Genomic DNA, 26724 nt, shown 5'->3' on the forward strand with positions numbered 1-26724 from the left:
TGGTTTCAAAGAACGGAGTTTGTTCACAAGCATCCCTGCTTTGCTGAACACACGCTCGTTCGGGACCGATGTTGCAGGGATACTTAACATGCTCTTTGCCAAGGCTGCTAGGTTGGGAAAGCGTGTCTGGTTATATTTTCACCAAATCAGGGGATCTTTGCTGATGTTTAATGGAGTTCAGAAGCATAAATTGTCATCTCTTGTTGGATTAAGGTTTCCTTGCAAGTAGTGTGTGTTTGTTGCCATCCACGAAGTAACAATTCAATTGCTTGTTCGGTTTTCTTTTTAACAGGTAAGTCCTCTGTGCTGCACTCACTTGTACAGACAGGATTTCGTCATTTTCGAGGTTGTCCTCCTCCAGCCTCACTAGTTTGGAAGACAGTGCTTCAGACACGCGGGCTTTGGACTGTTCGGATAGGAAATCCAGATGGCGAAATTGTTGAGCTGCACAACTGTCTCTTCCCAGTCTTCCATGGTGTGTTACTTTGTGGAAAGACAGAAAACGTTGAAGCTGTTTATATTTAAAATAAAATGCACAAGTCTAATTATCTTTGTCTAACTTTTAATTAATGTTTATGAATACCTGAGCAGCAGAATTCTATGTCATGTTTTGCAGCCAGATTGTAGGCTTCTTTCGTCTGCCACTTAACATAATTGGCTACGAGGATTTGTGTTTTTAAGCCAAAAATAATTAAATGGGTAGGCAAGGTGATCTTCCAAAGAGTGAACAGAAAGCAGAAATCCATGTACCGTGCAGCATTAAGCATAGAGTGCTTTGTTTAAGTTAAAAAACGATTTAGGGGCAACTTAAATTTTTGGTATATTGCCAGGTTTTAATATTCCAAGTTAATTTAAAAAAAAAACACATATACAGTAGAATTTTTGCTTGCTAATAATTTTGCTACAATGGAGTAAGTGCAGAAACTGCAAATGAAAAGGTTGGGACCCAGAAGAATTAGTGCAGTAAATAGTGACAGAGGACGGGCTCCCACCCCCTGGACCCCACACCTTCACCTGCATCTGTAAAACTTTGGCCACCAGCTGCCACTGTGCTATGATTTACAGTACATTGTATTTATTCTTTGTACTTCTAGTTCTGTATTATGGATGGACATATAATGTAATAATCTAATGTAGATCAAATTATGTATTTATGCATCTAAATCTATAGTATATTAAACTATATAAAAGGTGTGACACCATTTTTTATATACATGCTATTTTTTTTTATTTATTTCATTGATTCTTTTAGATGTCTAATATATTAACAGGCATAGTGTTTGCAAACATGAGAGTGTGCTACTGAAATCACATTCCTGGGCAGGTGTATGACCAACCAACCCGTCACTGAATATTCTACTGGATATTCTGTAGAACCAGCAGTGGTCCCGAGGTATCTGGAGACTGAGATCATGAGGGGTTATGCCACAGTTACACATAACAAGCAGAGTGCATTAAAAACACAAACTGGGTAAAATGCAGGCAGAGCCTTGACATTGCTATACAGATATATGCTAAAACCATAGTTTGATGTACAAACTTGTAGCAGTTTTATACAATGTTTGCAGTGTTATGCAACCTGTTGACATTTTTATTGTAGTGGTTTACTATTTTGTGAAGTTGGTTATGTTGAATATTATTAACTATACTGTAGGTCAAAAAATGTATGCTAAATTGTCAAAGAAATCCATATAATATACACTAGGGTACCCTAAGGTAATATAATTTAGATAAAATATTTTCTACTGATGAAAGAGGACCTCCAAAATAAGTTTTTCATTTCTAGAGAGATAGAGAGATCGATATTACACACACACAAAATGTTTTGTTTGCAAGCATAAAAATGTAGGAGTTTGTTCTGGTAATTCTCTTGGACTAAGCAGCAAGCACTTTAGCAGTCCAATTCAGATAAAATTACCAGCAGAGCATTATGTGAATCCTTTATTAACCCACATACACAACCTCACTTCCCGCTTTGGTTAACACTAAAAATCATGTTTTTGGTTGAAAGGGTATCAAAAATGTTAATTAAAATGACCACTTTCACCCTACAGTTGATATCTCTCACAAAATGTAAATTTAATTCCTGCTCTTTGTCCACTTTTTTTTTTATTTTTTTTTTACATATTGAGTGCTTTGAACTCACTGATCATAAAGAATACAACACACACAACACAGTACTTTTGGGGAAAGAATAAAATAAAAAAAATCCTAAATCTCTGAAATACTTTTTCTTCTTTTTATTTCAACAAGACTCTCCCATTTCCCTATTTTTGTGTTGAAGATGATGAGAAGAGATTGGCAACGACATTTTTGATTAGATTGCCATGTCACAGCTTGCACTATAAAACGTTAGTGTACAATATTTATAATACGATACATGACAACCTTGAAATGTAATTTTAGATAGATATATATAGATATATAAAATTACATTTCAAGGTTGTCATGTATCGTATTGCCATAGAAGGAAAACCAAGGAAACAAAAAAAAAAGTAAATTGAAAAAGCACTTGAAGGCATTTCACCTTAATTGCTTTGTATTGTGTCAAGCTACAAAACTGTCCAGCATGCATTTGAACTGTGCTTTCTTGTAAAAGCACACTGTTTTAGTTCCGCTTGCAGTCCCTACCTCTCTTTCCAGAAGCTGCCCTCCGTCTCGATGGTGGCACTAGTTCCCTGACAATCTGGAAGACTTGCATCATTGCTGGTTTCCAGGACAGCTGGGGCCAGCTGCTGTGCTGGAATTCCAAATGGTTTCATCCCTCCACCAACTCCTTTCTGCCAAGACCAACTCCTTTGAGCTACGTGCAGAGCACGCAGCAGTGTCTGAGCAGCACTAGCTCTGATACTGTAGTCTCTACAACAATTCACCTTCAGTTACACAACATTTTGCAGCAGTCCTCAACCACAATAATTGCAACAGATTGCAAACAATGCATTTCTTTTGGATGCACCACATGGGTTAATGATAATACAGTAAAAGCACAACTGGCAGTCCTAGCTGAATTATCAGTCATTAAATATGTACTTATTCCTTGAAAGGTAAGTCACTGCAGGCACTGTAACAAGGCATCATTCTGCATTCCAGCAGTAGGATGAAGTTGTTTATATAGTAGTATCATGCCCACAAGCAAAAAACAATAAGACAGAGACGTAAAGACACTATGCATGTTTTTTTTAAAGCTATGTATGAACAAATGGTTATACAAAGAGGTATAAGGCACATACCTTTAGTACTGCGAAGCAGGACACTTATTGAAAGAATTGTTTTCAAAGAGCAGTGGTCAAGAAGACGCCTTCAACTTCAGTAAGCACATCACCAACAGAATAAAGTCCCTTCCCCCTTTTATTCATGCTTCCTCTGATTTTCCAGTACATGACTTGAATTCTTATTCCTAACATCAAGTGCAAGAAACCCAGAGAACAGCTTACAACCTACTATATAGGGGCACTATGAGTTAAGCACGGCATCTGTTTAAAAGATGATGCACAACATCTACTACTCTCAGCTACAGGTAATGTCTCTTAGTCACCAACATCAATTTCAAATGCGGTACAGTGCTGTGGGAAAACGGCATATCTCTGCAAGTGAAATGAAAATATGCATGTTAAACTGGAAACCAAACTCTTCCCTTCCTAAAGATCAGATATCATCTTAATTTGCTGCCTAAGGAAATACAATTATGTATTTATTTTTATTGAATAAGGTTTTCCTGCATGATCATCTTAACAAGCCAGTAATTAAATTTTTACCGCATATGTAACATTTCAATTTCCTCTTTGATGCTAGAATATTAATAATGTAAGGACAACTTAAGAGAGGCGGGTACAATGTAATGTCTTTGCCACCTTAAAGGCTATTTAATACCAACCTCAGTCTTTGTTTACAATTAAATGCACAATTTGCTAAAGCTGCTAATATTTGCTCTACAAGCTACAAATAGACATATGCATAAACATTTACAGGTCTATAAGAATTTATTCAGTGTAATTATTTACTTAAAGATTATTTACTTTAATAAATCCTACTATTTAACAGCAATTGTTCTTGCCTGAAGAAAAAATAAACATGTACTTGGTAAATTCATGCTGTTGGCTCAATAATACACTGGCCCAGGAGTATGGAACTCTGGCTGGGATCTAAAATTAGCCTAGATGTGAGAGTGGATATTAACCCTTTCACTCCACTGGCTTTTGCCAACAGCTTGGTCCTTTTGCTGCAGGATCGATCCACAATGGTTTGCTCAAGCTGAACAGACAAGCTACATTAATTACATCCAAGAAGTTTAAAAACTAAACAAGGGATAATCAGGTTTCTACTTTTCATACTACACAAAAACATATTTCTCTGTTTATTTCAAGGACGAAACCCAAAGAGATTGACAGGAGTGCAAGACTGATTCTGTAGAACGAGGACATCAATCACATTTAATTTTTTCAAGCGCCTATCTAAAGATTGATGAAGATTATAACCAGACACTGCCGCAGCATGTGGCCTTGGAATTATTTTTCTGCTTTGCAGTGGAGTCTGAAAGCCTTCATGTTCACTGGCTTGATGCCCTTCTGTGGTGTGTGTGTTTTATACAGGCCTTGGGTAAATGTTATGCTGCCCATTATAATGTGACAATTAAATTCTTTCACAATAAAAATACATCTTTAAAACAGCTGCATTTGACAGATTACTTTTCTTATATTAAGCTCAGTTTAGCAACGTGATGTTCTAGTATGCACTCCGGTCATTCTGTCATTGGATTTGAGCGAGTGCATTAATGTCCAAGTTTCCACTAATTTTAGATTTGCATGTTACGGTTTTCCCAAATCAATGGACTCTTAAAACACAAAGTCACACTAAAAAAAAAAAAAAAAAACATCCATTTTCAACACTACCCTTTCTCTGTGCAGTTACACATAAAAACATTTGAGTAAGTTGATTTTATTTGCATATCTTTTTTTTCAAAGAATTAACAATTTTCAATTTACTGAAAAGGGATTTATTAATTAGTTTAGGAAACAGACTAGATTGGCATCATTAATTCTGAAAGCTGAACACTGTGAAGTGTATTTGCTATTTCAGGATTCATGGTGATAATTAATGCGCATTTCCTGCTGAATACATAGAGAATTAGTTGTGTGTGTTCTGTGCTTTCTTTATTTCTTCAAGCTTTTATAATCATCAGCTTGTCCAGTCAACCATTGATAGACATAAGAAATGCACACCTAACTAAATATATGAGAGAGAGAGAGAGAGAGAGAGAGAGAGAGAGAGAGAGAGAGAGAGAGAGAGAGAGAGAGAGAGAGAGAGAGAGAGAGAGAGAGATTATACAACCATTTATTTAAATAACTTATGTAGTTATGAATTTTGGGAGCTGTAATTTTATTTATAATCACACCACAGCATATTCAGACATGAACAGAACTGGACCTTATTGCTTGATCGAACTGAACACCAATTAGAATAAAAATCAACCAGATGTTCATTGTCTACACCAATACAACTCTGGACCCTGAAACAATAGAAAGTCGGGTCTAGTAGAACATGGTGTAGAACATGGTGTTGGCAGATCAGTAGGGGCACTCTCCCTACAAGCCAGAGCTCAAACAATTCCTTAGTACTTGCAGTATACCCCAAAGCAAGTATAGTTTGGAGAAGATCAAGACAAGGCAACCATTGTGTTAATCATTTAGCAGTAGAACAGACCGAGAGACAGCTACAGTCAGTGCATAAGGATCCACATTTTAAATGATCAAACTTTTTTACCTAATGGGAATAGAAGATGTTCAGCCCTGCAATGTTATTGATTTAGTGAAGGTTACTGCTGTAGTTGTTTTAATAATTTCAAAGAGAAAACAACCCCCCCCCCCAGTTTGAAATTAGTACATATTCAAATGCTTCAGCTATTGGTATTAGTACTAGAATGCTGAGATTTTAACCTGTTTTAATGTGGTAATCCCTTTAGAACAGTGTTTCCCAACCTTTTTCAATGTAGGGAGCACCTTGGTGTTTGGATTTTTCCCCATGGGCCACTTGCCATGCGTGGTCCATGGGGAATATATATATATATATATATTTTTAATTATTTATTTCTTAGCAGACGCCCTTATCCAGGGCAGCTTACAATTGTTACAAGATATCACATTATTTTTTACATACAATTACCCATTTATACAGTTGGGTTTTTACTGGAGCAATCTAGGTAAAGTACCTTGCTCAAGGGTACAGCAGCAGTGTACCCCACCTGGGATTGAACCCACAACCATCCGATCAAGAGTCCAGAGCCCTAACCACTACTCCACACTGCTGAGAAGTTGTATGTGCAGTACAGAATGTTTCTTTTAAGTGTTACTCACCAACTGAAAGACAGCCTTGTTTGTTCCAGATCAACAGAACTGGATACAAATGTGAATGGTCCTACTCTATTATTATATTGACGAGTGGATTGTCTATTTGAAACACTATTCTATTGTAAAGAACATAATATTGCCTTCATTAAAAATGAAAATGTGATACTGCAGTATATTTTAAATATGGGGAAGAAAAGTGAATCAGAAGAGCAATTGTAAGCTGCAACCTCACTGACTTAAGAGTACATTCAAATGTATCGGAATGTGATTGCCTCTTAAATATATATTTTAAAATTTACCCACAGTATTAACACTACAGTAAATTATCAAACATGAAACAGCATTATAGGCCACTGCCAAATTTGGCAGGTAATTTCACAAACAAACGGATCATGTACTCTTCATAGGCATACACCAAGACATACATCCACAGTACTGCATGTATAGAGCAGCACCTCATAAGAAATAATTACACTATAAAAGTACAGTACTTTACAGTATCATTATTTCATGTAACAAATATCCATAAAAAGTTTCCTCAAATTCATCCAAGCAGTTCTGGACACATTCATGATCCAAACCAATTAGTTCAAAGACAAAAATGTAAATGTGTCATTACTTTATGATCAATTAGTACATCATTTTTAATAGGGCATTTCACTATACATGCAGTTGCCCATAATCCCTGGATCAGGTGAACCTCAATAAACGGTTCTCTAGATAAAAATGGCGTGACATATAAACTAGAATTCTTGCAGCTCATCCCTCCATAGCTGCAGCTCATGCCACATAACTTTTGTGAATGCACAGGGTTGTGTTTTGCACATTATTAAATACAAAGTAAACCTGTAGAGGCAAGACAACCACATGTCCTGATTTTTGTACAAAACTTCAACAAAGAACCATAACAATTGATTTGGGCGTGTACTTAAATACAAACTATTTTTTTTGCAAGGCTGACATGTACTTGTAACTTCCCTTTTTTAAACCTGGGAAAGAAAGTCAGACCCTGGGTTTGGAAGCACAATCACAGAAATGGGCAGGACACTAGCAGTGGAAACAGGAAAGGGCTGTTGCTTAGTAGTGCAGAGCAGACAATCAAAAGGGGACAACACAGTAACAATATTAAAATGTAATGTATTGTATATGTAAAAAAATAAAATCAAGGTTACAAATGCTGGATTATTTTTAAAAATGTAAAAAAAAGGAAGGGTGAAAAATGTAAGTAAAAAAAAAAAAGGTATCCAGATGCTTTTGTGCTTGTTTGGCTGCTATAGTTCGACAAAGTACACTATGTGATTATGCTCTGCCAATGTGAATACAAAAATGTACATTTTGTTTATATGTTTATGGTTTCTATGGAGGAATTCAATAACCTAACAATATCAATATGGCTATTCCCTGCAACCTAAAAACAATTAACCATAAGCTTAAAAATCGCTCGCCACCACCTACCCTGCAGTCAACATCCATTCAATTTATTTAAAAAAAAAAAAAAAAAAAAAAAAAAAAAAAGCCTGTCAAATGTGTATCCTTGTTGAACAGCTAAGGTATTGGACAACCTTCAGCAAATGAAACAAAATAATCAAATCAGAATCAACAATCAGTTAGAAATGTTTAGCACCAGCACTATACTGCAGTACTAAGAATAAACTAGGAAGAAACATCCTAGTCCACATAGAATGAAATAACAAGGTGAACAGAACATTCCCAGTTCCCACACAAGTAACTACATTGTATGTGGTCAAATGAGGTGGTATGGTCAAAGATCAACGCTTGCAGATTGCAATCTTTGGTTGGAATGTGAACAGTGTTATTAAGGAGAACATAATATGTAACCCTAAACAAACAAACCAACCAACTTCATATACTGTACTTCTTATAAACAAATAGGTAAAGAATGCAATCCCTGCTAGGCTTTCAATTCTTTATTTAGGCTTCAGATGACAGAAAGACTGATATCAGTTCATCTATTATTTACTGACGGAGTTAAGTGTCCACATCAGCCATACGTATGATCTGTGTTGGTTTGCTTGGTTAACCTGCATTACGACACTACTTGTTCCAGTTGCAAATGTTGGCTTATCTTTTATTATCTCATCTACATCTCCCACACACTAAATTTGCAAAACCTTTCTACATCAACACAGATGCATTACAAATTGAGCATTGTATTGTGTTTCTAACACAGTTGATTAGTAAAAAAAATAAATAAATAAATAAATAAATAAATAAATAAACTTTCCTTTTCCTTCAAACAAAACCTACTGTATTAAATAGGTACTGTCTGGTACAATACAGTATGTGTATTAATAAGCCTTTTTTAAATTTTTTGTATTTAAAAATATGCCAACAAATTAGCAGTTAGAAACACCACACTGACAAACTGATGAAGTTTCACAAGGAATTGTCTGGAATCACAAATCCCTCCAAAACAATTTACACACAGCTTTAAACACAGAGACGCAAGTTTCTGTAAATATGACCCAGGATTCAATAGGTAATGGGATGCTCTGCAGCAAAGTCATTCATTCATGTGGGACAAAGATGATCTAGGCCTATATATTTGTAAAAAAGGCACGATTCACTTTAACTGAATTCAGTACAATAAAAGAAAATATACCATTGGCAAATAATTCAAGTTTGCTGTGTCTTTATTTACACTAAATGTAAAAGGTAGCAATCTGAGGCTAAAAAAAGTTATATCAAAGCCAGTAAAGGAAGAACTTTAGCTAATCAAATAGACACTGATTTTGTTTTGATTTGAAATAAAACCATATAATACACTCATACAAAATCGTTTGTTTAATATTTTAACAGCCCTACTGCATATTAATCTTGAACAGAATACCAGGAAAAGGGCATGAGACAAAATTTACTCACTCATTTTACTGTGTTTCTGTGCATGCGGTCCAGTTGGGGTTTCAAATGGGGATATATTCTTGGAAAGCTCAGAGGTACACATGACCTAGAGGACAAAACAGAAATACAAGGGGTAACAAAAAATATGTATATATCTGAGTATCACATGAGCAGCAATAACTCATCAGCGAATGTAAAGGCTGGTTCACACTGGGCATACAATTCATACGAACGTACGCAGGCTGTAGTTCACACTGAGCGATCCTATCCCTGCGTTAATTCATTCTAATTGGCCAATGAGACAATCGTGTGACGTGACCTGGGAGCTTTTCATTCTTTTATTTACAGCCTGCTGTGGTGATGCTTGATTCAGTTGAAGATGAAAAACATCGTGCTCACCATCCGACTTCAAGGCTCCCGCGATACCCTGCCAGGAATTTTCTTTTTCAATGTTGTCTTTATAATCTGGCCTTCCCATATCATACAGCCATGGACAGCCACATACTTGCTCTATTAGCATTTCGTCACTCATTATCTATTATTATTAAAATTATTAAATTATTATTTTTAAAGTCATTACGCCATTTGAACTTGCAAGCAGTTTGAACTTGTTCGTAGCGTTTGTATGAATCGTATACCCAGTGTGAACCAGCTTTTAAGATTAAGTAGGTATAAGTCTCTCTCCCTCACACTTATCCTTAACTTTTTTGTTTCTGTGTGTTTGTGATATTTATTTGAGCTAGCTGCATACTGTACGTCTTCAGTTCCTTTATTAGAAGGGCTAAACATAGCTTTCTGACCTGTTCAATTCTACGGTAGAACAATATAATGTAGTGGAGTGGACAAACATTAGATTACATAGGAACAGTGAGTGAAGGTTGATGTTGCTTCCACTGTATGTTATCTATTTAACTTAAACATGCATGTTGGAACACACTGATCAAGTATTATGATCTGGTGAAATACTGCAAGAGAAAAGTAAGACCACATCCAGTAGTACAGTAGATGGCAAGTCTGCAATCCTTACTTTACACAGTAACACAAACAAATATATTTGACTCATAAAATGACAGGCTCAGTATAATTACTGTTTACACCTGACAGGATTTAGATGTTGCAATGCAAAGCTGGAATGACGTCACTGGATACCTACTCAAGTTGAACTACAAAGACACTGTATAGTTTTAATTATTCACCAGTTACCACATTATCCCTACACCCTTATCAGAAACCAGTAAGAGCTGTTTATTTTACAGCTTGTGCCTGCCCCTTAAACTGGGCATTAAACTGCAGAGGTAGTCAACACTATCTCTAGCTTTAGGTTCACCGACATCGACATCATCATCATAATAATAATCTTCAGTAGTAACATACTACAGAATAACTTATTATTATTATTATTATTTATTTCTTAGCAGACGCCCTTATCCAGGGCGACTTACAATTGTTACAACATATCACATTATACATTATTTCACATTTTACAGATATCACATTCTTTTTTTATATACAATTACCCATTTATACAGTTGGGTTATTACTGGAGCAAATCTAGGTAAAGTACCTTGCTCAAGGGTACAGCAGCAGTGTCCCCCACTGGGGATTGAACCCACAACCCTCCGGTCAAGAGTCCAGAGCCCTAACCACTACTCCACAATACTTGAGTCAACCAAATACCGGCTGTATTTTAGCCACATAAAAATGTTTAAAAGGTATAGGCTATGTTTTAATTATATGTCAGCCAATAAATAAGTCTGCTACAACGATTTGAAAAAACGGTGTGTATCGTAAGCCGGTGCCTCCTTGACATAAGTAAAACGAACCACTAATGCTGGAGAACTGACATGAATTCTTAAAATAAACACATTTGATAGTTTAGAATCTACAACTCAACGTAGTCATAAAAATCAACCTGGCACGGTTTTTAACCAAGCCACATATTATCGTCCATACATTAGCTTTGAACATACACTAACAATATTCTCACAAGCTGCTGTGCTAATGAAAAGCAAAACGTCAAAATGAAAGCTAAGAACTGAGCAAAACATTATGCAATGTTTGGTTAGGAATCCTAATTGTATATATTTCAAATCAATCTCATTAAAATGTGTTAAACTATTAAATACAACAAAACTCAACGTGCTCCCATTTGTAATAAATTACACCGCAGACACCAAACCCCTATCAAGTGAATGAATGAACGGACGGTATGCCCAAAAACCTCGTATACCTTTCTGCAGTCAATCAGCCGATACAACAGGCTGGACAACAGTCTGTCAACAAGCCTGCGGCAGTCCTGGGTTAGCTTTAGTAGGCCGCAATGAAATGAATTTTCAAAGTTTGGAACAACATGAAAATACTCTCTAAAGTCAACAACGAGTATTCAAATACTGGGATATTTGAGTCAATCTCTCTAATATGCATCTATGTGTAAACCCCACGTTTACAATGTCTGCCACTTTTAAAAACTCTACCGTAGTTGTAAATTAGCGATTTAATATATCGATGAATGTACTACATGAGAAAGTTTACAATGCTGCCACTTCATATATTTTCAAAGGCTTAAACTTGTTATATAATGATTACCTTGTTTTTAAACATCTGAATCCATGTTGCTTACATTGTAGTTTGTTTTCTTGAATACATTTCTCGTGAAAACGATCAGGACTCCTGAGCAGGAAGTCGCTCGCTCGCCCTCCTGGACTGCAGTTCCAAAACTCCTCACTATGGAAACCACCCCCGGGCTTCTGATCGGGATCGGTCCCACTCCAGGTATGCGCCACCACCCGGCCTTTTCATGCCAGCCACGCTGAATCTATTTATTTGGCAGACGCCTTTATAAAACCAGGTAATAGCAGCGCAGATTTGTGGTATATAGAAGTAAAAAAATAAATTAAAAAAGAGGTCCAGTTATGTTTTTGTTTCATCATGGGGATGAATTCTACAGCCAACTCCAAACTCTTTTTGAGCAGGCCATACATTCAGGTGACCATATGGCTGTGTGTTCCGCGGGATCGTTCAGGCTTTTCAACTCACAACCCAATGCATTCTGGTAAGCGTAGTCCTGCTTATCTTAAAGGTAAGAATGGTACCTGAGACAGGTAAAACGTACCAGAATGCATTGGGTTGTGAATTGAAAAGCCTGAATGATCCCCAACTGTCCCGCTGAACACGGAGCCATATGGTCATCAAAAGATATATATAATATAAAGCCTACGGTAGATGGCTATAGAGATAAATATTCCATTATTTGTCATATATTGTGTTCATGGTTTCTATTTAAGGTGATTTTGACCAAGCACCAGTTGTATAGCAGTGATTGCATTAAAATACATTATCCACATTGTTTATCTTAAAACATAGGCTACCCTCCTCACCTCAAGCCACTTGCATTAGACTCCTCACATACTCTACAAGTTCAGTTGAAGAGCTTGTTTAAAGCCAAGGTTCTATTAATATTTTCAAAGAAAGAATATTTGACAGTAATATACATATTTGTTGGCTCTGTGGACTGTCAGAGATATTTACATTTCAAGTCCAGGAAGGGGAGTAAAAGGGGAATATAGTTCCTAATCAAGCAATTTCCCAGAAATATTCACAGTGACAACGAATGGATGGGCATAGTGACTGCACTTCCTTCAGAATGGTTTCCTCCAGTGCAGGATTGTGCTGTTTCATCACTGTTTATAAACACTTTTACCACAGAGCTTTCTTTGGATCTCCAGAGATGCAAGTTTGTGAAATCTAATAGTTTCAGTATGCAGTTCAAACATGGAACTGGTAGTGCTGCACAGTAAGAACCAGATTCAAACAAGTTCCTAGTTTTTTAAACCCAACATGAACAAAAGTCATACATGTACATATTTATATAACCCCCAAAAGGTTAACATGAAGTTAGCAACATTGAAGGCATTGACAGATTAATTGCTGCTGACAGAAATTCACTTCCTCTGTACTCAAAACCTGCTCCGCTTTTCTGTATCCCCGAAGAGAATTTCTAATAAATCTCTTTGTAACTATATAACGCATAGCTTGAAGTAGTTGCTAATAGCAGCATTATCCATGTACTCTTTGTATCTATTCAAGGTTATTAAATAAATGAATGTATTGTATATGCGTTAGATATCTGATTCTAAATATGTAGTCCAAGGAATGTAAAAGGTAAAAGGAAAGGCCCACAACCATCAACCACATTAATATTCTCCACTGTGTTTTGTACAGACAAATAGAATCTCTCTGCCATTGACTTTCATTAGGACTCCAAATCTATGTATTGTATGTTGCGTAGGACACTGTCCACTTTCTCCAATGACAGCATAGCACAGCAGTTTGTCATTGAATGACTGTTTCTGATAAATCATACTCAGATCGGAAGCAAAGCATAACTCACTTTTCTATACTATTAAAATCCAGGACCAAAGCACTTGTGATGTACTATAATTAGAGAATGTATTGAGATTTACTTGGAGACAACCATCTCCCATGCTAGTATACAAACCTTGACTTGATTCTTACCCTTGGAAGTGTTATTTCTTTGTACAATATTGGCCAAAAGTTTTGCATCACCTAGAATTTTAAGATTGAGACATCTTTTTTTTCTTTAAAACTGTATGAACATAATTTAGATATTTTTATTTAACATCATGTAATCAAAGAAACTACAGAATGATATCGCAAAAGTCTACTGGAAGCCATAGTAGTATATTTCGTGTTAGATTTCGAAATGTCACATTTTTAAATTTTTGTCAGTTTTTTGTTAAGTATATGGAAAACTATAAAGCGGTATGTAATTCAATATGTTACCGTAACATTATTCAGCAGATATCATTTGACTTTATGAAGCAAAATTTGTTAAATGTATAGGGTGATGCAAAACCTTTGGCCAAAGCTGTACACTCCTGTAGTTATAGCTTAATAATGAACTGTGGTTATGAACTATGGGACATGCATAATAATGAGCTTAAAGGGTTTTTACATGTTCAACCAACTTTGAGTAGGCACAGTGTTCAGCATTGTATATTCTATTGTGAATGCAACTTCATTTGGATAACAGAATTTGGGAATGTTCTCCAAAGAAAAACCCTTGTTTATTTAGTTCTCATAGCACTTGACAGCTATTTTATGGAAGGTCTTTGTAAAGTCTTTGTTTTGTTTGATTCTGCTTGACAATGCACTGTTTTAACTGATTTAGAAATAATGAGCGAGCCCGGATAAGTTCAGTGGATAAAAACAATAATATCACAGTTCCTCTCCTAATGTAACTATCTATCTAAATCAATTTCTTTCACACATAGAACTGTCTTTTCCTTTTAAGAAACCAACAAAATCTGACCCTATTTTTAGTGTCATTGGTGCAAGCGTTGAGGTGGAAGTAGAAACTTATTTTATGGGAGGTAGGTTGTAGGAGCAGGCATTGTGTTTGTAGGGTGGATTTATTCATGTTTGGTGCAATCATATTTTAATTAGCACCAAGTCTTGTGTGATTATTTTTGTGAATGGTGGATACCAAGGTGTAATTCACTGTCACTGCAACACATATGAAAGATATGGCACCAGTAAATGCCCTCCCGAATGACAGCAGGAAACTCATGTATTGGTCCCAGTATTAAGTAAGCGACACCAGAACAAATTGATGAGACCAGAACCAACTTAGAGGGAGGCAAATACATGGACAATGTACTCCAGGCAGAGTAGGAAAGGCTACTGTGGCTGCAGTGATGTTGACAAGAACCAAACATGAGGGAGGTTATTAATCTGGTCAAGACATTATAGTTTTAAATGTGTTATTGTGTGAAAAAAGCAATGTAAAGGTGATAAAAGGGATATATAGCTTGTTTACTATATATGACATAATAATTCACTTCTACAGTTTGGGGTGGGTATAAAGTTATCTTTAAAATATTTCCATAAAGTATCTTGGGTCTTGGCATATTTTCTCAATATAAAAAACAGACCTGCTCCTCTTCCAAACCACTAGATGGCAGCAAAGTCTGATCTATTTTTAGGTACTGTAAACGAATATTGGGTGCCATGGATTTAGGTTTTCAATCAAGTAGTCTGCTTGAATGTCTCTAATTAAACTTCCAATAGCCTAATATGGAAACATCAAGGTAAAGGCAGATTAAACATTATTAATGTTCTGAACCCTTGAGTGGTTTTACACAGAGGAAACATAATGATGTAGCACAGTGAACTATGTTATTGTCTTCTTAGTTTCTAGAAGAGATATTGAAACTAAGTTCTTATTGACTGAATATGATTTTAATTTAAACCGCAGTGGACCTCAGTTCAAGGTCAGATGAGCTTTTGTGGATAATGGCTGTGATCCATTAAAAGAAGATTATGTCTAATTATGAAAATCATCGATTACTTTATATATTTAAAAAAGATATATTTCTGGTGAACCGTATAATAAATATATTGTTTTGAAAGCAATATTTTTCACTTGCAATTAAGTTTACAGATTATAAGTTTATAGTTTATAGAAATAATAATTGTACATTGAGGTACAACACACACACACACACACACAAAAAAAACATTTGTAAATCTGTATGTCCTACAACAAAGGTATTTACAGTATTTGTGCCTTTCTCTAGTCCTTCAGAATGAAAGTGAAAACAAATAGTTCACAGGAGTGCCTGAAATTTAAGGCCACATAGACTGTCTATAGAGCTGAGTCACATATAATATCTATATATCATTTTGCAAGGCGTAGGGTTCAAGCCTCAGCCCAGTCATCTATTTTTGCATATTGTTGTGTTTTTTGTTTTTTTATATCTGGAACAAAAACTCACAACATGGGTAAAATAAGACTGCAAGGGTATTAGGGGGTTTATTAAAGTCACAGTTTCCACATTGTGTAAAATGTTAGATACAAACGTTTATGTAAATACTACATTCCTCTATAAAATAAACACTTTTTCTACAAAACACTGCCAACAGTTCAGTCTGTTTACAGTCCCCAGGCATGGTTTTAGCTTCCTTTACTTTTTTACTACTTTGTCACTCAAGAAACTATATAAATATGGTTCCCAAATGGTGCATTGTTATAAAAAAACATTTTATAGGAAACATCTGTAGAGAGGGGTTCATATGATAAAAACATTCTTTAGTATTTGGCACAACATTCAAATAAGTATTTTATATAAATAAAAGCCCTATATACCTAATAAGGACCAGCTGGCTATAGCAGCCAGCATCATGCAATAAAACAATATGGGACCTTTTTTTTTTTTTTTTTTTTTTTAAACTCCCAAACATTGCATTCTGGTACTTGTAAACCTGCATCTCTTAAAGAGATGTCTAATAGGTACTGGAATGCATTGTATACAGTCATGTTAGTGTGCACTAAAACCAGTGCTATTACATTTATAAAAATGACACACACATAGCACCCATATTGAAAAAGCTGACAATTTGTGTTTAGTAAATACCGTACACTGTTAAAAATTAATAAATAAATAAATAAAAAAAACTACTACTGAAATGCTTACTTAACAGTCCCTATATGGCCCCATAGAATATATATATATATATATATATATATATATATATATATATATATATATATATATATGTTCTGCACAGTAGAGTTAGTGAAAACCACACGCTGTGCTCTTAGGCTGACACATCTGCTTATCACTAACTTACCTGTATACAATGGTAAGAACGCTTCATTGTGTGTCTATGTTTACTGTCATGCTGGTCGTGTGGTGTTCAGTTGTTATGTGTGTGGGTCGACTCGTCACTGAATAATAATAAATCAGACAGATTATTCAAGCATTGGATTTATTAACACACAAGTACTGCCACTAGGGTACCAGCACAGTCCTAGCTGGGCAGAGCCTTCACAGGTACCGTCTTGCAGTTGAAGGGTTCCGTAGTTATCCTGCGGAGCGGACGCTCTCCTCGATGTAAACAAAGCGCCTCTCTGTGTAGCAATAGCGGTGCAGTCGCCTCGAGCTGCGGCGCAGACGCTTTTTTGTTCTTCAACACAGAGAACTGTGCAGCCTGAAACATTAAATGCTTTCTTATAAAGCTAAACATATGCACTGTACTGTATATTATTAATTTTGACAGATGACCACTAGTATGTATTTAATTATAAAATATGGTATTTACAAAGCATGCATGCTTTTCTAAGATGTTTGGGTTATCATTTCTCTCTCTCTCTCTCTATATATATATATATATATCCTTTGATTTTACAGTATAATATTTAGTTGTTGTAATGCACTAGTTAGAATGGAAAAGCTTTTATCTTGTTTATTACAAACTAGAATAGACAGGTTTGAAAAACACTGAATGGGAGCGTAGGGAGTAAAGAAGTCACAGAACTCACATATATTATGGAAAATCAAACAGTATGTGTGGGAGGAAGGTAGTTGGTGAAAGTGAACCATATTTGAATATATGTTCAGGTTATTTCACTTGTGACTGATGTGCATATAACTTAGTCAGATGCAATTTATCAACACATGCCTGGAGATGTAATTCATGTAACCAGCACGTCATTAAGCTCTCTCATCAAGCAAGTGCTGTCATCTCCAAATTTTCTCTGAACAACATTTAGTCTGATTATTATATTGTACAACATCTCTTATCTCTTTCACTGTGAAATTAACAGTTTGGTTAAGGCATGATCAAATCGTTTCCCATGAATGTGAATGTACATTTTTATTGTTTACCTTTTCTTTAAATGATTTCATGAAAAACATTTTATTATAAATGTAGGCCTCATTTTATTCATGTAACTGGTATAAAAATCCAAGAAAACATACTGAATCTCTGTTATAGCTGTCATGACGCAGTCATTTGGGGTGTATATGATTGATTGATTTAAAACTGGGACCTTGGTGTACCATGGCTATGAATATCAAACATCTAATAGTGTATGCAAGGCTCTTTAATGCGTTTTTCTGATATGCCAACATAAAAAATATATTTTAAGTCATACCCATGAATTTAGGATTCTAAAACAGCAATATATGAAATGTGATATCTTTATTATCCTGCATAAGGATGCTCTTATTTACTAGATAGATAGATAGATAGATAGATAGATAGATAGATAGATAGATAGATAGATAGATAGATAGATAGATAGATAGATAGCCTGCCTCCTGTGCTCGCTGTCCTTGACAGCAATGAAGAGACACCTCTTGGACACCGACAGTGCATGGAACTCCCTCACTCTTCATGCCGACGTTATGGCCAGGAGGAAAACAGTTTTCAGGGTGACGAACCTCATATCCACTTCCTGCAGTGATTCTAAGGGGAGATTAGACAGTGCTTCCAGAACCAGGTTAAGCCTCAATAGTCATGTGTAAGAGAGGTGAAGGGAACCTGTATCAACGCTGTGCTAAGGTGTTAGCGTTTTACAATTAGATGTAATAATTGGAACAGTTCTTATTTTTAGACCCATATATCAGAAATCAAGTAGATAAAATAAGCTAAACATTTATTTAAAAGATAAAACTCAATCACAACAAACAAATAAAGGGTACCTGTGGCCTTACACAAATATTTTTTTTGCAAACGGATGCACTTCTGTTTCAAAACCTGTCTCATTCGCTCTTAAGCGGCTGCAACAGGACAGTGAGATGAGCTGATTCTGGAATGTACAGAATGGACAGGGTGTCAACATTTCAAGTGAATGGTGCTCGTTTACAGTTCCGTTAAGTGGATCAGACTGAGCAGCCCAACTGAAATCATTGCGAAAGAAAATTTTGCAGCACCAACAGTCAAAAGCACATACTACTGCAAATAGATTACATGAAAAATCAAAGGAGCAAACTCTTGAGAAAATGTGCGACAAGTGGAATGCATCGAACTTTGATAGCACTCGCTATTTTTTGATCTGCGTATTACCTTGCAAAAATTGATAGGCCTTTCTCTGATCACTTTAGCTTATTAGAGCTTCAGAAGATTTTGGAATTTGTTTGCATTCTAGATACAGTGCAGTGCTATGAAAATAACAGACCACTTAGCTTCTGAAATGCGAAAGAATCTGTCAGCACCTTGTCCATAACAACTGCAACATGTCTGTGGTCATTGACGAATTAACAAGTCTGAGTAGCAAGTCAGCACTTGTTGTTTATCTGAAGTGCGAAAGTGACAAAAACAAGGAGCCTCATTTCATGTTCCTCGATCTAATTGAATTACCAGATCAAAAAGCTGACACTGTGCTTGAGCAACTAATGTGTTTGGATAAATACGGATTCTGTGATAACTATTTAAAACAACACCTGGTGCCATTTACAAGTGACAGGGCAAGTGTCATGCTTGTCAGATAATCTGGCGTAGTGCAGAGAGTCACGGAAAAATATCCTGATATCATTGTTTGGCATTGCTTGAATCACAGACTGGAGTTGGCAGTATACTATCTCTGAAACTAAGGGCATTAATCATTTTCAGTTATTTATGGATAAACTATATTGTGCATACAGTCGATCTCCCCAAAATCAACGAGAACTGGCTAAGTGTGCTGCACAATTGGATCAACAAATAACAAAAATCATCGTCCATGGGTTGCAAGTTCTTTTTTGACAGTCTCTGCGGTGTGGTACAGTTATGACACTCTTTGTGATCATTTTCGACGTGCAATGAATGACACAAGAAGAATACCGGCTGACAGAAAGACATATGATAGAGTGCTCAGGAGGCTATCATCGAAACAGTTTTTGCTTGGTCTAGTGCTGATGTATGATACCCTTGTGAACTTTTCCTTCTTTCTGTGTGTCTGAAGAAATGAGACACTACAATTGTGCAAGCGGACAAACTCATTCGGCAGAGTATTTGTTTCATAGAAGCGCTCAAAGTACGACCTGGAAATAAAACTCTCGAGGCAGAAGTTGTAATTACGGAGGGGAAATTTGGAGCTGTGTCCCTGACTGACAACAGCAAAATCATTGCCGTCAACCGTCAACAGTTCCTGACAAGTACAGTCAATAACTTAACCAGTCGAATGTTCTCTACGACCTCATCACATGAATCAACTAGGCAACTATGGTGAAAAAAATACCAGTCACTGATCGAAGAATTGAGCGCTCTGGACTGTCTCTGGCCTGAGGAACTTTTTGCAAGATATGGTGACTGATGTCCGTTTTGCCTAGATTTCATCAGAGATTCCGGTAAGAGTGCAATCGCGGGTAGTGTAGAGGAGTATTCGTGGCCACAGACACGCTAGTGCGTCAAGGCCAATAGTTTCCTGCTGGTCCAGTAAGGAGAATCACCAATAACTGGGCAGCAGTGTGTAGTAGCGGTTAGGGCTCTGGACTCAATCCCAGGTGGAGGACACTGCTGCTGTACCCTTGAGCAAGCAGGTACTTTACCAAGATTGCTCTAGTAAAACTGTATAAATGGGCAATTGTATGTAGAAATAATGTGATATCTTGTAACAATTGTAAGTCACCCTGGATAAGGGCATCTGCTAAGAACTAAATAATAATAATAATAATACAATAAGGTCGACTGTCGGGGTGCCAAACCTCTCTCAGATGGACTGCGCCACCTGGGGGTTCAGTTATTATTATTATTTATTTCTTAGCAGACGCCCTTAGCCAGGGCGACATTATTTTTACATACAATTACATTGTTTACACATTGTTTTTTACATACAATTAACCATTTATACAGTTGGATTTTTACTGGAGCAATCTAGGTAAAGTACCTTGCTCAAGGGTACAGCAGCAGTGTCCCCCACCTGGGATTGAACCCACAACCCTCTGGTCAAGAGTTCAGAGCCCTAACCACTACTCCACCAGTCTGCATTCGACAGTCATCCTCTCAACAGAGACGGTCCGCAATGATGTTGGGAACCACGGATATACACGATCACGGATATATACGATCTTACAAGATCATACTATAATTGCTGACCTTGACCAATAATAATAATAATAATAATAATAATAATAATAATAATAATAATAATAATAATAATACATTATTTAACCATTACCAGGTAGTTGCAGATTTAGTGGAAACAGCTATGCCTCTTCTTGCATCCCATTAGCAAATGCAGAGCATTATTTTATTTGTTAACTGATGCATAAAACCTCCATTTAGCACACTAAAGCACGAAGCACAGTGATGCCATCAGAATGTAACTTGCAGTGCTTGCTTATTATGTTGGTGAAAAAATGATTTTTGTGAATACAGAATGGCTAGGATGTAGGTCATTCAAACGTTTTTATAAAGATACAGTACATCGAGAGGAGGCCTATTCAGTTTTGTTTTTCTCATTTATTAACCTGCAGCAAATCTTTTTAGGTCTTACATACATTACAGTAAATCCTAGACAAATATTATTTTCATTAGAAAAGAAAATCCTGTGTAAATCCTGTGCCAGAAGCAAGCTTTGGTCTCAAACCACCACAAATTTGTGTGTGAATACTGCTTGTCCTTGATGTTGCACAATGAATGAAACATCACTGGTTTTTGATTAATCATGGCGCTTACCTGAATGTGAACACGTGTCTTGGCATCAGAGCTGTTTGATTGTAGGACCAAGAGATATGTATTATAACGGCAGCTTGCAACTGTCTTGTTATTTCTCATGTAGCCCAAATGATCTTCAAGCCAAGTGTGAACCTGCCACTTTTTTGTACCAGTTGTAAGTGTGTTATCTACTGAACCAACAACAGCTACTCTTGAAAAGTTTAATTATCTATGATATTTCAATGCAGAAAAACAAAACACATACATTAAAATGTAATGTATCTGGATTTGTATTGTCATATCTAACTGTTGCAGGAAGTGTGAATTCAGTTTCAAGCAGAATCATTTTTGTGTTGCGAGACATTTAATTAAAAACAGTAAGGCATTCCAGACTAGTGGCCATCTGGCACTCCCATTGTTCTAGTCTTAATGCAGATTGCGGTACTCATTATATGACTGCTTAATGGCTGGTATATATAAAAACCCTGGATTAGTAATTGTTCTGTTTCAGTTAGCTTTGCGAGAGGGAGTAGATAAGGAAACAAAATCCCAGCCATATCCAAGTGATACCCTTGACTGATGAGTTTGATACTGTGTACCTCCAGAACACTCAATAATGGATTGCCTGTAATTAAAATGTATTTTGAATGCAGTGTTCAATTATTATTATTTTTTACCTATGTTTTTCTCTCCAATCTAGAAATGTCCAATTATGTTCCATCACCACAGCAACTTCTCACAACAAATCAAAAGAACTGAAGATTGGGTGTCCAATGACCTCTTTAAAAGCAGAGGCAGACTGCTACATTCATATGAAATATATGCATGGAGTGGTATTGTTACTATATATTACACTCTTTCTATATTTTAGCATACCTTAGGTAACATCTCTATGAAATCAGTGCTTTTTTTGGAATGTGCTTTCTAATAAAACTAGCATTTTAAATGGTTACAGCTAATACAATTATTCCATAAACCTAACCAGTCAAGCACTTCCATGATGTAATTCTCACAGGTGCAGTGTTTGCTTTTTAAAAGTAACTGCTGTAGTTGGTTAATTACATGAAGGCATTGAACATGTAAAGAATTTCCCTCTCAAGGAAAATGAATGCAGGTGTCACAATTTTCTTTTGAAACTGCTTAGTACCTGTGTGAAAGGGTGGTGGGTAATTCACTGACACACAGGACACAGAGAAGTAACTTAGGAACACCGCACAGGTGCCCAGTTTTATTATGGGAGCTTAATTTCTTTTCAGCCCGCAGAGGGCGCTATTGTCTGTGGTCTGCCGTACCAACTATGGTAGCGACAGAACCACAACTATACCCGGGGGCGGTACAGGGTACAGAGTTTCAAATAAAACAGTAATCAAAAGGCGAAAGGAACAGGGGAAAATAAAACACAGAAAACAAAACTACAAAATAAAAGGTGCTGCGCTCGGCAGCTTTACCCCAACCGTCGCTACCCGCACGGCCCGGGTCTCCGTCCTACACTAGCGGCTCCCTCAGCCTGCTATACACTGTTTACCGGGGCTGCCCAAGGTTTTTCCCCGCTACCGCTAATTCTTTTATTTATTTATTTATTTATTTTTCTTGTTGGGATTTCCGTCCCTGCAGATTTTTCTCCAGCGCTTCCGCACACCTTTTACGTCTCAGAGGGCAGACTTGAGGGAACAGCAGAATGTTAACTTATAGGGCCAGCAATTCCCCCAAGACCCGCCTCTCAGCCACTCAGAGAGAAGGAAAGCCCGCACACCCACTCTCCCACCTCTCCGTGTCACTGCCATGACTGACAGGCGGATATTGACGGGCTGCTGCCCTCTCCCTGCAGCACTATGAACACATCAGAAGAGTCAGCACAGGTCTCCCCGTTACAACCTGTCACAAGCATAATATATGGTATGTGTTCAAACATGGATACAAAGTGTAGCTTAAGTTCTGGATAAAATGAAATAAAATGTATTATATTTTGGTAAATTCCAGGACCCTGTATGCTTTCACTGATGAAATGTTTTACTTTAAAATAGCTGAATGTGGCTAAATGGGGCATGTGTGTTCTGCTTTCTACACCTAGATTAAATAAAATTGAATGTACCTTCTATTTTAAAAGTAATCCTTTTAGCCTTAATCGCCAGGCTCTGTTTGCAGCGATGACCGTTCCTGCTGCATGTTAATGCCTTGCTATAGGCAAGGGGATCATTTTATCAGCTGGTTTTCTTGTTTCTCTTATTCACAAATTTAAAAGTGCCTTATTTTTTCCTGCACTCAGCACTTCAAATTGACTGTAGCCAATTTACAGAGCAGCAAAAAAAGTATTTACCTGCAGTATACTTCAACTGTTAACTTTTCCTGATTTGTATGCAGAAAACATCTTGACATTCTTTCATCTATTTTTTTTCATAATGGATCAATTTGTGTCCTTTTTTGTATTCCTGTTTTGTTGTACAGTATAAGATTTCTCTAGTTATGTTAGTGCTTAAAATCACTATATGGAACCTGTGCAACTTTTCAGTGGGTGGTTGCACTGGTACAACAAAACACTTCTGAACTGACATCAGAAATGCACATAAATGACACCTACAGGAACACCTCAGAAATGTTCCAAAACTAAAAAGAAACTGCATTATGTGGATGACATGATAAATACATATACAAAAAATGCTAAAGAAATATACGACTCAGGGATGCCAGGATCCTGGTAGAAGAATTTCATAATGCAATGTGTGAGAAGTATTGAACTGTGAAGATAGTGAAAAGCGGAACTAACAAACCTTTACCAAACATACAGTACTGTCTATGATTTTACTCTCAACCCACTGCACACATGACCATTGTGCATACATTTCTTTAAATGTATAAAGCTGAAGCGCTCTCTGAACATATTAAACCCTCTAGTCTATTTTACATGATCTAACACTGGCAGATCTGAATTCTCTGGGGTTTCCCCCCAGGCGTTATGTATAGGACCACTTAACAGTTGAAAGGTTTTCTGAACATTAAGGGCAGCAGTTTTAACATCTCAGCGATTTAGACCATTAAAATAGATCCCAGTATGTGTTACATACACAGTTTGGGCGTCAGTTTATGGGACAAAGAAAGTCTGTACTTAATGAAGATTTACTGTATCAAGGGAAATATACTGTATTGAGTTTGGTCTTTGTAGCCACTGTTCAGGCTTTGAATAATAGACCAATAAAGCACAGTGGATAGCAGCCAACATTCCAGACAGACAGCTATGCATCTCTTAAGAGCAAACTAATGGTTTTAATTAGAGATCAGGTATTTCATTATTGAAGAGAAGTATAGGTAGTACATAATTAATCAATATCTCACAAGTAGTACTGAAATCTTAGTCTGATTTGAAAATAAAAAGCCAGTCTTGTATGAAATGTTAATTAAATATATCTGCAACTTCTCCAACGTTCCACTTATCTGTGCTTTTCTGCTATTACATCATACCCTGGTGACCCCCAACCCACAAAAAAAACCAAAAAAACGAACATTATATGCTTCCTTTGGCTTTGCCTAGAAACATTACATAATAATAATAATAATAATAATAATAATAATAATAAGCTTCCTTTGGCTTTGCCTAGTAACATTACAAAATAATAATAATAATAATAATAATAACAATAATAACAACAATAATAATAATAATGATAATAATAACAACAATATGCTTCCTTTGGCTTTACCTAGTAACATTACATAATAATAAATAATTATATGCTTCCTTTGGCTTTGCCTAGTAACATTACCAAAAAAAAAAAAAAAAAAAGCTCTACTTCTTAGGATAAAAACATTGCGTCACCAACTGCAGTAGGGATTATTTGTGGGCTTGGGCCTGGGAAGGAAACGAACATTTAGAATACAGAAAATGTAAAGTCAGCAGGCAGATATGACAGACTTAAACTTTACATTTTTTGAATAGCAGATGATAAAACAAATAAAAATGCTTATACCTTACACTAAGTATGCCACAAATTAGTTTGGGATCTTGCCATCAGTTTTGTAATATATATATATATGGTTGTATATTGTGGTATTAAATGTCAAAAAGATTTTACTAAAATAACTAATCTTTTTCCCCTACCAGACAAAACTAGAAACACCCAAGGGTAGTTTCCTAAAGATTAAACATGTTGGATACAATCAGATTGTGTTGTGTACAAGATGAAGGCTTTCTTTTTATTTAAGTTTCCCAATTGCCTCCCTTTTGAAGTTTTTTTTTTTTAAACTGATGACATGTTTGATATACTGAAAATGTAAGAGAAAACAAAACACAGCAAAAGTAGTGATCTACAACAGAGATGAAGAACAGAAGCATTCGGTAGATCAGCAGTACAGTTGATTCCTGATAAGTGAATAACCAGTATAGCTATAATGATATATTCACTTACCAGGAACGGTTCCCCCATTTACAGTTTATGTTTGTTTGTTTGTTTTAAACCAAACTTTGCACACTATCCCGTCAGACAGAGTGCAGCCACAGAAAGTGAACGAAAGCCCATGGCCCCAAACTGTTGTTATTTTTTTTAACCATAAATGATTGAGCCATTGGAAAATGCATGTACTTAATTCAAGCAGTATTACATAATAATCCACTTCAGGTGTAAATGAATGCTAAAATGATTCTTGTAGTAGGAAATATGCCTTTTCTTAACAGTTGGAAGGCTTTTTCTCATGGATTGTCAAATTAGGTTTTAGCAGACTTTCTACACTTACTAATTACGGTTGGTGGCTTACAGGCAAAATGCCTCACCCTTGGAAAGCCCCCCCCCCTTGGGCTGTTACTATCAATGGCTAACTGCACTGCCTTGGAGCAGGTAGGAGTTTAAAAACTGCAACTTCTGAATCAAAGCCAAACAAGATTTAATCATTTGAAAAACTCAGATAGTTTTAAAAAAAAAAAATGATGTAGATACATAGATTAAATGATTTGGTTTTGTTAAGACTTTTGAGGTTATTCACAAAAGATGGAATCGACTGTAACTTATATACACAACAGATAGAGAAACAGAAGACGTGGAACATCAAGGTGTGTAGATGCATTACAACATCAGACAACCACCAA

At 36.3% G+C, this 26724-nt stretch overlaps 1 protein-coding gene across 2 annotated transcripts in view; it reads right to left on the reverse strand.

Annotated features, from left to right (window-relative positions):
* Positions 1–12247, reverse strand: part of LOC117415701 (USP6 N-terminal-like protein) — a 45825-nt gene extending 33578 nt beyond the window's left edge. Inside the window, exons 1-2 of one of the 2 annotated variants that reach the window (XM_059027284.1) lie at positions 11827–12247; positions 9228–9312 (exon numbers count right to left, since the gene is read on the reverse strand). In XM_059027284.1, coding sequence (XP_058883267.1) covers positions 9228–9309 — 82 coding nt within the window. In that variant the 5' untranslated portion in view covers positions 9310–9312; positions 11827–12247. Of the gene's footprint in view, positions 1–9227; positions 9313–11792 lie in introns of both variants that reach the window. The other variant, XM_034026370.3, reaches the window with a different exon arrangement.
* Between the last annotated feature and the right edge of the window lie 14477 nt (positions 12248–26724).

Source organism: Acipenser ruthenus, chromosome 7 (assembly GCF_902713425.1).
Source record: "Acipenser ruthenus chromosome 7, fAciRut3.2 maternal haplotype, whole genome shotgun sequence".
NCBI lineage: Eukaryota > Metazoa > Chordata > Actinopteri > Acipenseriformes > Acipenseridae > Acipenser > Acipenser ruthenus.